The sequence below is a fragment of the Petaurus breviceps genome, unplaced genomic scaffold, assembly GCF_028583685.1.
Source record: "Petaurus breviceps papuanus isolate PSGF00001 unplaced genomic scaffold, PetGlider_PUasm1.0 89917, whole genome shotgun sequence".
NCBI classification, from domain to species: Eukaryota; Metazoa; Chordata; class Mammalia; order Diprotodontia; family Petauridae; genus Petaurus; species Petaurus breviceps.
Genome location: NW_027187142.1, coordinates 376066 through 389406, shown reverse-complemented (window position 1 = coordinate 389406; position 13341 = coordinate 376066). Strand labels below are relative to the sequence as shown.

At 56.5% G+C, this 13341-nt stretch overlaps 1 protein-coding gene across 2 annotated transcripts in view; it reads left to right on the top strand.

Annotated features, from left to right (window-relative positions):
* MOB2 (MOB kinase activator 2) overlaps nucleotides 1–13341 on the top strand; it is a 73076-nt gene that overhangs the window by 54241 nt on the left and 5494 nt on the right. For both annotated transcript variants that reach the window (XM_069107332.1, XM_069107331.1), the window contains exons 2-3: nucleotides 7796–7956; nucleotides 9407–9500. In XM_069107332.1, the coding sequence (XP_068963433.1) occupies nucleotides 7796–7956; nucleotides 9407–9500 (255 nt within the window). The remainder of the gene's footprint in view (nucleotides 1–7795; nucleotides 7957–9406; nucleotides 9501–13341) is intronic.

Here is a 13341-nt window from a genome sequence, read left to right as displayed (position 1 = left end):
GAAAGTGAGGGGAATAGCTGGCCAGGTTGTAGTGTGTGAATGTGGTGGAACACTGTTGTGCTGTAAGAAGTGATGAGCAGGCAGATTTCAGAGAAACCAGGAAAGACTCCTTTGACCCGATGCAGAGTGCACAGGGCCCCGCCACATTGTGCAGTGACTGACCTTGACAGACGGGGCTCTTCTCAGCAATGCGAGGACCTAAGACTCCAAAAGGCTTGAGGTGGAAGATGCCGCCTGTGTCCAGAGAAGGAGCTACAGCGTCCGAGTGCAGATGGAAGCAGGGGATTTGTTCCCTTTTCCTTTTACTGTTTGTTTCTTCTTTCACGTGGTTTCTCCCATTGGTTGTAATTCTTTACAGCACAACTAATGTGGAAATGTGTTTAATAGGAATGTAGGCACATGTAGATTGCACACTGTCTTGGGGAGGGGAAGGGGGGGAGAAAGTCTAAAGCTCAGAATCTTATGGAAGTGAATGTTGAAAACTAAAAATGAACTAATTAAAAAAATTAAAAACAAACAAGATCACAGTCATTTTATGACTGAGCTCCTCTAGGGAGAGGCAGCAGGGACTGAGGGAGAAAGGGCCAACTAGGAGTCAGGAAGGTCTGAGTTCAAGACTCGTTTGTGACCAGATGGCTGTGGGCCAGGGCCCAGCCCAGCACTGGATTGTGAGCTTCTCAGTCAGCTCTGGTGCTTGGCTCACAGTTGGCTCTTAATCTGGGCTTACTGACTAGACAGATCATGTAAAATGTTAGAAATAATGAAGACAGAGCCTGGACACAATTCCAGAACTCGGGTTGGAAGGAGAAGGAAGGGGAAAAGCAGAAAGTATCTTTCGATGTGGGAAAATCCAAGAGCCAGCTTAGAAGGGGAGAAGCTCTGCAGGACCGTAAGCATTCTTAGGGAAAAAGGGAGAAGCAGGGCCTCCGCCAGAACTGTGTGAATGCCTGGAAGAAAAACGCGAAAGTCAAAAAGGAATCAGCAACTCTGACAAAAAAAATCAAAAATAGGAAACCTAGCTGAGAAAAGAGGGCAGCAAACCTTACTTGACTTACCAGGCTTTCTGACAGTGAGAAGGACTCCAGGAAAGAGCAGGAAAGAGAACAGCAGCTAAAGATTGAAAAAAACATTAGGAGTAAATACAAGACATCTGTAACCTGACCCAGGAAACAGGCGGAGGAGGGCTGAGAGAGCCTCTGCTCTGCCCTTACCGGGAGCCTGCGGGCGCTGCAGCCGCTTGGCCACCCCGAAAGGCCACTGCCAGAATCCATGGTGGAGAACCCCTCGAGCATCCTCGGTGACCCGTCGGGGCAGGGTGGGTGCTAGTGCAGCCTTTCTTTGCATTCCCAGCGTCTGTGACCGTGCGGGCACACAGCAGGCCCTGAGCACACGCTTGCTTCCTTCCTTCCTGACGGGTCTTCATATCTGCAGAGGGTTGTAAGGGAATTAAATAAGGAGGCGGAGTGCTTGCCAGTGGGTTGTTTTTGTTCTGAGGGTTGTAAGAGAAAAGAGAAGGAAGGGTAAGAGGCATGCACTCCATATAGCCAGGAGGAAGGGGATGGAAGTTGGATGTTTCTCTTGATTGGAATGCGTGAGGAAAGGCATACACACATGGAGGAAGGGATCCTCCCTCAACACCCCCCCCCCCCACCAGTGCATTTTGGTGTAGAAAGACATCACATTCGACAGACAAATGAACACAGAAATGCCCCCCAGTCCTGAATTTGTAGCAGGAGGGGGCTCCTAGGGTAAGTGTGAGTGTTACAGGAAACCTTAACTCTCTGATTTTATAGGTAGGGAGGAGGGAAGCTGCTTTACAAAGAAAGTGACAGAACCCCAATGGAAACCTAGATTTTGCCTTGAAATGCAAAGCCGAGGTTCTGGACAGCCCAGCCGCCAGATCCTCAGTCCCTAAGTACGCGGGCTCAGAGTGAATCCTGGTGTCTCAGAGCAGCATTTGTGTGTGTCCAATGCCCAACGTGTCACCCTCCCCACGGTGCAGACACTTGGATCCAAAGTCCGGTCTGCCTGCCTTCTGCGGTCTTGTTAGCCTGGTGTCTGTCCGTGAGTGTCTTACGCTTAGCCCTTGGATGACTGTACTTCTGTGTAATTTAACACTATATCTTTAAAGATGGGGCCCTCCCTGGACCACTGCCAGGGGGCCCAGGACTCAAGGGAAGAAGCCCTGCTCTTTGGGGCTGGTTTCGGCCATCCCAAAGATCTGAGGGTGGGCCCTCCTCTCACCTTGCTCCCTTTCTGTGGGAGAGGCTCAGACGGTTCAGGTACCTGATAAGAGAGTAAACTGGGACCAGTCTTGCCCCCTGCCCCTCCAGTGTCTCCATAGTCACTGAAGCCTCTCTCCAAGGCACATTGATGTTTACCCGGAAAGGATCCCAAAGCATAGTCACTGTGCCTGGAGCCTGGTGCAGATTTCCTGGCAGTGAGGGCCGTCATATCCCTGTTGGCTTCAGTGGTGACTCCAGAGGGACATTTCACAGGACCAGGGCATCCAGCATCAGCTGACTCACCCCCCCACACATCTGGCTTTCCTGCTGTGTCTCCTGGGGGGGTCCACAGCACACAGCAGAGACCTCCCCTGAGGGAGCCCGCCTCCTGTGGAGCCTGCATTGGGGCTATCTCTGGCCCACCTGGCTGTCACAGACTGCTTGCAATGTGCAGTCCAGGCAGATGGACTCAGACAGGTTGGGGTCTGCCAAGCCAGAGCATTTTGTGTGAGCCTTTCCTACTAAGACCCAGTGGTCCCCTGTCAGCATTCTCCTGGGAAGGCCTGCGGACAAGCTGCACACCATCAGATTGTGTTTGGGAATTTTCACTGAGGCCACACTTTGGCACCTGGCTTCCTGACTTGGGCCTGAATGGAAAGGAGTCGCTATTTGTAAGTGAACCACCAGCCCCAATTTGCAAAGAACTGCACAGAATTCAGCTGGCCCAGTCCCTGAGCAAGGTTCCCTCCCTGGACAACCGCTGTGGCCCAACCAAACAAGGGATCCATGAGGCCGGGGGCAGTGCAGGGCATCCTAGATCCTCCTGCCCTTTGGCACCTGCGTGACTTTGAGCCCATCCCATCTTCCCCCATGTTTTTCATGAAGGGTTCCAGCAGATGCCTGGCCCTCCATGCCAGCTTCTTGGGAGCCAGAGAACGGGTTCCCTCGCCCTGTCCCACATGCCCATGTACAGAGGACGTGCCCGGTCTCGCCTTCTCCTGGTGCTTGTGTGGGGAGTTTCCATCGTCGGTCCCGAGCTGACATGCCACATTCCACCCACAAAGAGGTCACTTCTTGGAGCTCAGCTGGCGGCCGATTGGGCCCTCTCCTTTGGGGCAGCTCCAGGCCTCAGATGGGGAAAGGAGCTGCGGCTGAAGGCGACTTGGTGTTTTCTTCCACTTACAGGGAAGGGGACAGTGGCAGGTCTTCCCAAAGCTTCTTGAGGGTCTCGCATTGCGTGGCCGCTGGAGTGTGAAGGCCAGCAGGTCCTCAATGGCAGAGGGGCCAGGGTTCTCCTGAACCCTTTCCAGATGGGCTCTCAGGGCCATGACAGTGGTCAGCCTGTCACAGCCAGGCACTGAGCGCGTGGCAGGCAGGCAGGGCATCTTATTTTTGGGGGTGCAGCTTCATCTGTCAGTGGAGTTGGGCTAGGTGACGTCTGCTGTCCCCATGGTCCTGGGGCAGCCTCCCCACTTCCCCCTCTCTGGCCTGTGGAGCGAGCGTGGATGTCGCTAACACAGCCGGGCTCTGTGTAGCAGCAGCTGGCAGGGTCCGCAGCCCCCTCCCCCTCCTTCGTTCTCTGGTGGTTTTTTAGGGGGCAGCAGGTGACATTTGCTTCCTTTTTTTTTTGGCTCGGTGGAACTTCTCCAGATCACAGCAGCACAAAAAGCAGAGGAGGGTCAGACCTTGGGAATAGGTCTGTTTTCAAGCAGGACTGGAGAATTGTGGGAGGGCCTGGCCTCGGTTTCTAACGTTCAGGTCAGGAGACTACCAGGGAGAGAGAAGGGGGCATTGGGCCTGGGCCTGGGACTCGCTCCCTGGGGTCCTTGGGCTGCAACCAGTCTGTCTGATGACACAGACGCGGACAGATTGTCCCGAGCTCTGTTTGGAGAAACTCCTTGTCCCTGAAAAAGGAGAGCACAAAGCAGCCCTTTGTCTGCTGGCTTCAGAGCCTTGAGAAGGGGCCGTCTGGGGCTTCTCTGCCAGCCAGCCAGGGCCCCGAGGAGGAGCCGCCTTCTCTGCAGAGCCTGGGCTCCCGCCTTGCCCTTGGAAGGCCACCGCAGGCCCTGGCCTTGAGCCTCCCGGGCAGGGAGCCTGTGGGGGGAAAAAGGAAGGGGCAGATGGGACTGCTGGTCATCAGGGAAGAAAGGCCCTTTGTGGGGGGATCGAGCCTCACAGGGTTAGAGAAGTCCTGAGAGGGCAGTGACCAGCCCTAAGGACCCCCCCCGCCCCCTTTGTCCGCCCCCCCAGGCTGCACTGCTCCCTTCCCCTCCCGGTGGCTGGTGCATTGTCCTTGATACTTCAGCCGAAGGACTTAAGATTCTTCTCAAGGTCAGGGAGGGAGTAAAGGAAAAGCCTGGAGGCCATCGGGCCCTGGGGGAAGTAAGGGAAGCAGAGGGCTTGTCAGCAGGAAGGCCTGAGCGGCAGGGCTCGGCTTCTCCTTCTAGCCTGACCCTCATGCTCCAGGCTACGTCGAGCCAAGGGCCTCCCCCCTCGCCACAGGGAAGGGATCGAGCCTCAGCTCTGATGGGACCCCCTTCTTGTGAACGCTGGCCGCCTGCGGGAATCCCGAGGTCTATCCCAGGAAGCTCTGGTGACCTCTTCTTCCTCTTCTGCCGGTCACCTCCTGCCCCCCTCGCCACTGTGATCTGCACTAGCATTCTCCTGCTGACCATGTTCTGACCCGAATCCCCAGGTCCTTTGGGAGACCGAGCCAGAGGGTGTCCAAACGCCCAGGGCCTGTCCGATCGGCCTGGTGAGCCGGGCAGCACCAGCTCTGAGCTCTGCCCTGAACCCGGGAGTGCCTAGCTGCATCCTTCAGGGGCTCTCTCCCCAGGCCCTGGAGCACTGCTGCTTCCGGGTCGTAGCTTAGCCAGATCTGGGGGCTTTGTGGGCGGGCGTTGTTTGAGTCCGACTCTCCGTGACCCACTTGGAGGTTTTTGTGGCAGAGATGTGGTTGTCATTTCCTTTCCCAGCTCATTTTATGATGAGGAAACTGAGGCCACCAGGGTAAAGTGACTTGCGTAAGGGTCACCCCGCTAGGAAATGTCTGACACTGCCTTTAAACTCAGGTCTTTGTGACTCCAGGCTGGGGCTTGGTCACCTGTTTATTGACTGACTGGTTTGTGAGAGAGTCTGGCTTTTCCAGGTGGGATCATTAGAGTGTTAACTTCTGGGGGGCTGGTCACCTCCCAGCGGCCATGAAGGGCTTGCTGGGGTGCGTCTGCCTCCCTATGGTGGGTAAAGCGTCCTGCCAGGCCCGTGCCTCCCCAGGTGGCCCCCTCGCACATGTGTGTATGCACACACATGCACCATCTGGAGATACCTCTGTGCAGTAATCACTGCTGCTGGATTCCGTGGTCATCAGTGCACGGGAAGGGCTCCATGACTCCCTAAGAGGCCCTCACCAGGAGCTCTCTTCTCCAGGGCAGAGGCTTGGGGAGCAGGCTGTGCCCCCACGTGCCCGGTCTCTGCCCAGGGCCCTCCTCCAGCACTCACTTTGGGCCTTTGAGAAGACGCCCTGTTGGGAGAGCCCGAGCTGAGAGTCTTGTCCTGACCTCAGCCCCCAGAGCACGCTGGCCCTGCCCGGGCACTGGCTGCTCAAGGTGGAGCTTTCTGAGCCAAGGCAGAGATTACCTTTTAAGGCAAAGGGCCGCTGTGAGAATCTGAAGGAAAAGAATTCCCTGGCAGGCAGGGAGCATTCTTACTTCCTCCTCTGAAACCAGCTGTTTGCAGATTTAAAAAGCCAGAAGAAAAAGAGAAGAAGCTGAGCCCTGGGAGCTGACTGGGGTTCCCTTAAGGCCTCAGAGCAGAGGACAGCCTCTCCTGAGGGCTCAACCTCCTTCTGTGGCCTGGTGGCCAGGGTGCCCCTTGAGTGTTGTGTCTGGCATCTCAGCATCTCTGGTGAAGAAAGGGCCCCCCCAGAGGGGAGACATGCCCATCCCCTTGCCCTTTCTAAACAGGACAGAGGGGGTCTGTAGGTGCCTAACTTGGACCTGGCCCAACCTGTCTGGGTGCTGAGGTCTGGTCACAGGATTCACGGCCACCCTTTCTGAACCTAACAGGAAGCAGGGAGGGAGCCCCTGCATCCTTCTGGTGGGGCCCTAGTCGAATCTGCCCCTCAGCCCCTCGAGGCCGCAAGTGATGGGGGGGTACAGAGAGAAAGCCAGACCCTGAGTCTCATACCTGAATCTCAGTGTCTGTGGTCTCCCTCCTTCCTCCTCAGGCCCTGCTGCTGACTGACCTGTTTCCCTGCTGACAGCCCATAGCAGGGGCCTCCCCTCCCCTCTACAATCCACTGGCCTTCTGGCCGCTGTGCCTGCCTCAGCAGCAGGGGCAGGAGGGCTTCTCCATACTGAGCCAGAGGGTCATTCTGCCCTCCCCCTCCTAAAACATAGGCCTGCTGCAGAGTCTGGAGCCCTCGAGCCACCCTGCCCAGGTGCCAGGGGTGCCTGGACTATGTCGGGCCTCCATGGGGGACCAGGGAGCACTGCTGCTTGGTGTCACAAGCTGCACTGCTCTGAGCAGCCCTGGCGGGCCACCCAGGTACTCACGGCCCTCCCAACCCAAGTGCAGTCTGGCCGCCCCTGTAGTGGGCTGTTCACCCGGTGCCAGCCCCCACATCTGGGGGGCAGCGGCCTTCAGGAACCACAGAAGCAGCCTTGGTTTTCACCAGATGCGGGGAAGGGACCACCACGCGGAGACAGTGGTCTGGCCGGCCGGGCTGAGGAGCTTGCTTCCCCTCAGCCCTGTGGGAAGCCAGCAGCTCCTGTCCTTTCCCCTTCTCCAGCTGCTGTGGGGCCTGGTGCAGCACTGGGGCTCTCCCCTGGGCCCTCTCGGAGCCCTAACAGTGTGCACCATGGGACTGCAAGGGCACTCTCCTGTTTGTCACGGCCTGTGGCTGCCAGCCACGGCCAGTCTGAGCACTTGCTTCTTTGAACGTGGAAAGAGTGAGTGCAGCAAAGCAATGTTTTTTTTTAACATCAATGTGATTTCGTGATAAATAAAAATCTTAAGTAATTAGTGTAATTGATATTAATTGAAATTTCCCTTTTTAGACATAGTTAATTTGCAAAATAGTTTAATCATTAATTATACCTTTGCTTTGAAAATGAGCCACTAAAAACCTGGGGCCCGTGGCACCTAGGTGGTGCAGTGAATAGAGCACCGGCCCTGGAGTCAGGAGGACCCAAGTTCAAATCCTGCCTCAGACACTTAACACAAAAACTAGCTGTGTGACCTTGGGCAAGTCACTTAACCCCAACTGCCCTCCAAAAGGCAAAAAAAAAAAATCCCGGGGCCCCTCCCTGCTGCCCAGTTGTTCAGGAAGTATGGACACGTGTCCTGCTCTCCAATCACTCATGGGCCTGCCTCTTCCCCGTTGGCCCAGCACCTCGGTATCGCCCCCATTCTCTCTCTGAGCTGTCCTTCCAAGCACCCAGACCTGGGCAGCTGTGACCAGAGGCCTAAAAGCCTGGTCCCAGGAATGGGTAAGCCAGCTGGGGGAGGGGTCCCCAAGGAGGGACTCTGCTGGTCAGTGACCCTGTGCTCCCTTCTCCCTCCCTCTCTAGGAAGTCCAAGGCCAAGCCAAATGGGAAGAAGCCCACCCCTGAGGAGAAGAAGCTGTACCTGGAGCCAGAGTATTCCAAATCCAGAATTACAGACTTTGAATTCAAGGAGCTGGTGGTGTTGCCGCGGGAGATTGACCTCAATGAGTGGCTCGCCAGCAACAGTAGGTAGCCCTCCCGCCTGGCGTGGCCATCCGCCGGCACCTCCTTCCCCTCCCTGGCCCCTGCCAGCCCTCCTTTCTTACAGAGATGAGGAGGAGGAAGAAAACGGCGTCTCCCAAATGTGGCCCCCATCTCCACAGGCATGGGAGGGAGAGCTCATGAATTCTGTGTCCTCTGCTCTCCTCAGTCCCAGGGTCCTGTGGCCCAGCTGCTGACAGCCTCTCTGCTCCTCAGAGGTCCACTCTGAGTCCTTTACTGGACGTATGGGACAGTTCTGTGTCTCTTGGCTGACCAGCGGGGGCCTTGGGGCTGTGGGGGTCTGTCCACAGCTGTATCGGCATGCCTGGAGCCCCTTTTAGGAAAGCCTCCTCCTTCTGTCCTGGCGGTCCTTCTGTGGAGTGGGGGTGGGGGTCCTCGCTTTCCTTTTCTGCTCCCCACTGAGTGGGAGCAGGCTTTCAGGGCCATCAGCCATCTGCAGCTCGTCCGTGTGTTTGATCGCTCACCTGCGGATGGTGCTTGGTTGTGCCAGAGCTGGTCAGTTCTGTTTAGATCCTTCTCCCAGACATTTGAGACAAAGAGCTTGTCCCCAGTGAAGTTGCCCTGCCCTCCGAGCTGCACCAGATTCTGTTTTGTGTGATCAGAAGCCCCGTGGTTCTTGGAGGCCTCCAGAGCGGGAGAGAGGCCAGTCTTTGGCGTCCATTGGTCATTAGTGGGTTTGCCTTAAAGTGAGATCCTCAAGGAGGGCCTCAGAGAGCAGCTCATTCTGGCTCGGCCTTCTGTGGGGGCTTGGATGAGAGGACATGCCAAGAACAAAGGACCGTCTTGTGGCCAGTCCACCCTGCTCGCTCCACGTGCTTCCTGTCGCTCTCGGCTGGGGACATCTGGAGAGGGAGAGGACGAGGGCCTTGGGGAAGTGGCATGGGCTTCAGCCAGGCCTAGGAGAGTGGGTATTGGCTAAAGTGGCAGTCCTTGTGACATTCAGCAGTGGCCCAGATGCTGGGTGGGGCGCAGACCACAGCTTTGGGTTTGCAGGAACATGCCCAGCTGTTGGGAGCAGGGCAGGTGTTTGGCTTACGATGCCCGCCCTGCCTGCGTTTTCTTGTCCAGACTCGCTGCGCGGGAGAAGCACTCCCCTTCAGCGAGTCTGTGGCTCTTTGCACAGGCTCAGGCTAGCTCTGTCCCTTCGAGGGGCTGCCTAGCATTGCACTGGTTTTCATTTGCACCCCCAGAAAGATGTGCTTGGGCCATTGGTTTGACTCTCCTGGTGGCCCTTGGGGTGGGAGCAGTAGCCCCTTGGACGGTCTGGTTATTGGGCTCTCTGGAGTTTAGCCTCCCCAGGGGGGCAGGCAGTCAGAGCTGCCCCCTTCAGGCAGCTGCACCCCCAGACTGGGCTGTCAGCACAGGACTGGAGTGTGACTGTGACTACACCTCATTTTCTCTTCTCTTTTCCAGCGACCACTTTTTTCCACCACATCAACCTCCAGTATAGCACAATCTCCGAATTCTGCACAGGGGATACCTGCCAGACCATGGCCGTGGGCAGCACGTGAGTGAATCGGTGACCCCAGGGGCTGGGGAGGGTGACAGTCTCTTCCACTGTTCCCAGACTGGGGGTGGGTGCTAAGATTAGAGTCTGTCCCCTGTGCACCCACCCGCGGGGACCTGGGCTGCATCCATGTTAGCCAAGGATAAATCCTCAAGGACTTGGGGGCGGGGGCATGCCAGCAAGGATACAAGTAGGGGGAGTGAATCTCAGACCAGCACAGGGGCTCCTTCCCAGGTCACCACATCCCAGACACTGTGCAGAGTTGGCACCAGAGGAGGCAGGGCCGTGTCCAGGAAAGAGCCAGATGAGAGAATAGAGGCGGCGAGGCCATGAAGCTTGGTCAGGTTCACTGTCTCCCCCAGTCTGCCTGTCCTCAGATGGCGCAGTGGTGATTGCCGTGCCGCTCACACATAGTCAGTAGGAGAAAAGAACTTGGCCAGACTCATCCAAGTTGGATGGAGCTCTTGGAGGGAGGGCTTCAGGAGGGGCGGGCAGCACTGAGCTGGGCCTTGGCGGGACACGAGGACCGTGGGGGACAGAGCTGTTGAGGAGGGACTCCCAGAGGCAGGCACAGATTGCATCGAGGAAGTGTTTGTGGCGATGCCTCAGTGAACCCCTAAAATGTGTATGTACACATTGCAGTTGAGACACTTTTCGGACTGGCAGAGGGCCCTGGAGGAGGAGCTGTGCCCTTTGCCAAGGCCGCTGTGTGGCAGGTGACCTGCCCGTGCAAGTCAGGGGCAAGGCTTGAGCCCAGCGTTGCTCTCTACCTGCGCTCCTGGGTGCCAGAGAGCTCCAGCTCTTAACTAGGCTCTTCATGATGCCCTGCGGGGGCTCCGGATTCCTGCCAGCCCTGCCCCAGGGGCCTTGAGTTCCTGCCCGGGGGTGGAGGGCCTCAGCTCTTCTGCCAAGCCCTCTGCAGCAGACTCAGTCTCAGGGCCCTCGGAGGAGCCCATCTGCTGCTGAGTTAGGGCAGATTCCCCGGGGGAAGGGAGGCAGTCAGGGGGACCTGGCTCTTGTCCAGCCTGCTTAGTTTTCCCACCATGGGGACCACCTCCTTCTGGCCCCAAGTGTGCTCAGGTCTGCCTCGGGCCTGTGCACAGGCTTATCCACACTCTCTTGTGCCAGGCCCTACCGGCTGGGCCCCTGCCCAGAAGGAGCCCCTTTTCTGTTGGGTCTGACTGGGGGGAAAACCAGGAAAGGCTTCGTGAGGGACGTGGCCCGTGGCTGAGTTCAGGAGCAGCCACATTCTACCTTCCAAAAACTGACACTTGGGGAAAGTGAAGCCCCGCCTGGGGAGCGTCACAGGCAGGAAGGGATCCATTGGATGGATCTAATTCCCACCACGTCCAAGAAACAAACCCACATTGGCCAGCCTGTTCTGGCCCTGCTTCACCAAGGCCCTGGGCTACTCTCCAGAAACAAAGTGAACTCTGCCATGGGCCCAGTTGCCCACAAGCCGGGTCTGTTTCTCCTCCTCCTTGGCAAAGGCCAGAAGGTCCCAGAGGTCATCCCGGCCCGCGTCCCGCCTGCGTCCCTTTGACAGCAGTCTCCACAAGTGGTCCTCTGACCTGCACCTGCAGATTCGGTCCTGAGGCTGAGGGCAGGGGGCTGGGCTGGGGTCAAAGGTCCTGAGCAGCCATGGGCAGAAGCAGAGGGGTGTAGGGGTGTATGTGCGTGTGTGCGCTGGGCATGCACTCGTGTGTGGCTCTTGGTACAGCGATTGCTTGATGGACCGGTGCTCTCCACTGAGCGTCAAAGTGCTCGGGATACTCTGTGAAGGGGCCCCAGGGCCTCAGGTGTGTCTGGGGAGAGAGTGGCAGGGCTTAGGGAGGCAGGAAGGACTCCAGGATGACGCCTGTCTGGGCCCCTGCCCCAAGACCGCCCGCTGGGAGGGCAGGAAAAGAAGTACAAGACGGAGTCCTCCCCTCGCGCACTGGAAGGAGCCCTGGGCCAGCAGTCGGGGACCTGACTTCAAATCCAGCCTCAGACACTTCCTAGCTGTGTGACCCTGGCCAAGTCACTTCACCTCTGGTTGCCTCCATTTCCTCATCTGTAAAATGGGAGTAATAATAGCCTGCCTCCCAGAGTAGGTGTGAGGACCAAAGGAGATTATCTTTGTAATGTGTTTGGCACAGGGCCTGGCATGCAGTAGGTGCTTACCGTATTTCCCCGATAATAAGACCTATCCCGAAAATAAGCCCTCCTCTTACTGTGTAAGATTCCTCTAAAATAAGCCCTCCCCTGAAAATAAGCCCTCTGGTGTTTTTCTGTCCCCCAAAATTAATAAGACAGTGTCTTATTATCGGGGAAACACGGTAGTAATGCTAGTCTCATTCTTGCTGTGCATCATAACTCCATCCTTCAAACAGGTTAGACTGGCCATGTGGAAGGGGGCTTCTGCTGGGTCTCAGGAGGCAGAGCCCGGAGCAGACTGTGGTTGGAGGGTAGATAGTGCTCTCAAGAGCCCGTAAGTCAGGGACCTCTGAGAGTCTGATCCTCTCACAGAAGATGGAGCCGGTTTTTCAGATCAGATCCTGGACTAGGAAGCAAGAGGCCAGAGTGACTAGATGCAGACTCCTCCATGGCCGGACTGAGCATCCTCACTCCATTCGTCATGTCCTGGCATGGAAGACCCCTTGGCCCACCAGGGGCCGCCCCCTTTGGCTCTTCATTTCCTTGAGAAGTAAAGAGTTTCCTTCTTGAAATGTTGGCTGCCAAGAACTGTTTCTCTCCAGATTCAGCCTTGCTTTCATGTCCCTCCTCTGCTGCCTTCTCAGTACCTTCCCTTCATAGAAGGGCTTTGGAACAGTCCTCATGGAGACTCAGCAATTTCATGCTCTGCTCCCAGAATGCAAGGGTGTGTGTGTGTGTGTGTGTGTGTGTGTGTGTGTGTGTTTGTGTGTGTGTGTGTGTGTGTACTGGTCATTTGAGGGCTGTCTCAGTGGATAGAAGGCAGGAGTGACCTCGAGCATGTCTCTGTCTCTGCAGTGCCTTATAATTACAGGGAAGTGTTGGGGGCCCTCTGATGCCTTACCTCCCTTGGCGAGGGATAGGTGGGCCAGGGACAGGATGGTGTTTAGGCTGAACTGACTCCATCAGCACCTACTAAGTGCTTCTTGTGTGCTGAGCACTGAAGATAAGAAGAGTAGAAATGTGGTCCCTACCCTCAAGGAACTCACATCCTAAGAAGGGACACATTGAGGAGTGTACAGGCTTGCTACAGGGTAGATGAGAGGGGAAGACAGGAGTGTAGGGGGTGGAGGTGGGGTGGGATGGCGGGGAGTGGAGGGGAGATGTGGGAATACAGGGGCAGAAAAGGTGGGATTTGAACTGAGTCTTCAAAGAGCCCAGGAAAGAGAGTGTCCCAGATGTGGAGAACAGCCAGTGAACATATGATGGGCAGGGAGCAAGGAGGCCAGTGTTGCTGTTATTGTAGTCTGTGGAGGGAGGGCAGTCACATATACATAACCAGACTGAAAAAGCAAGAGGCCAGGTTATGAAGGGCTTTAAAAGCCAGATAGAGGATTCAGTCCTAGAGGGGATAGGAAGCCACTGGAGTTTATTGGGAAGGGGTGTGACAATATCAGTCCTGCACTTAAGGAAGCTGAGTGGAAAATAGCCTAGAATTGATAGAATATAGCCTGAGGCAGGGAGACCTACCAGAAAGGTGTGGCAATAGTCTAGGCATGGGGATAGGGGCAACAAAGAGAAAGGGGAGAAGGGGTGTATTAGGGAAATGCAGCAGAGGTGAAATCGGCCAGAGATGCAGCAGAGGTGAAATGGACCAGAGATGCAGCAGAGGTGAAATGGACCAGAGATGCAGCAGAGGTGAAATGGA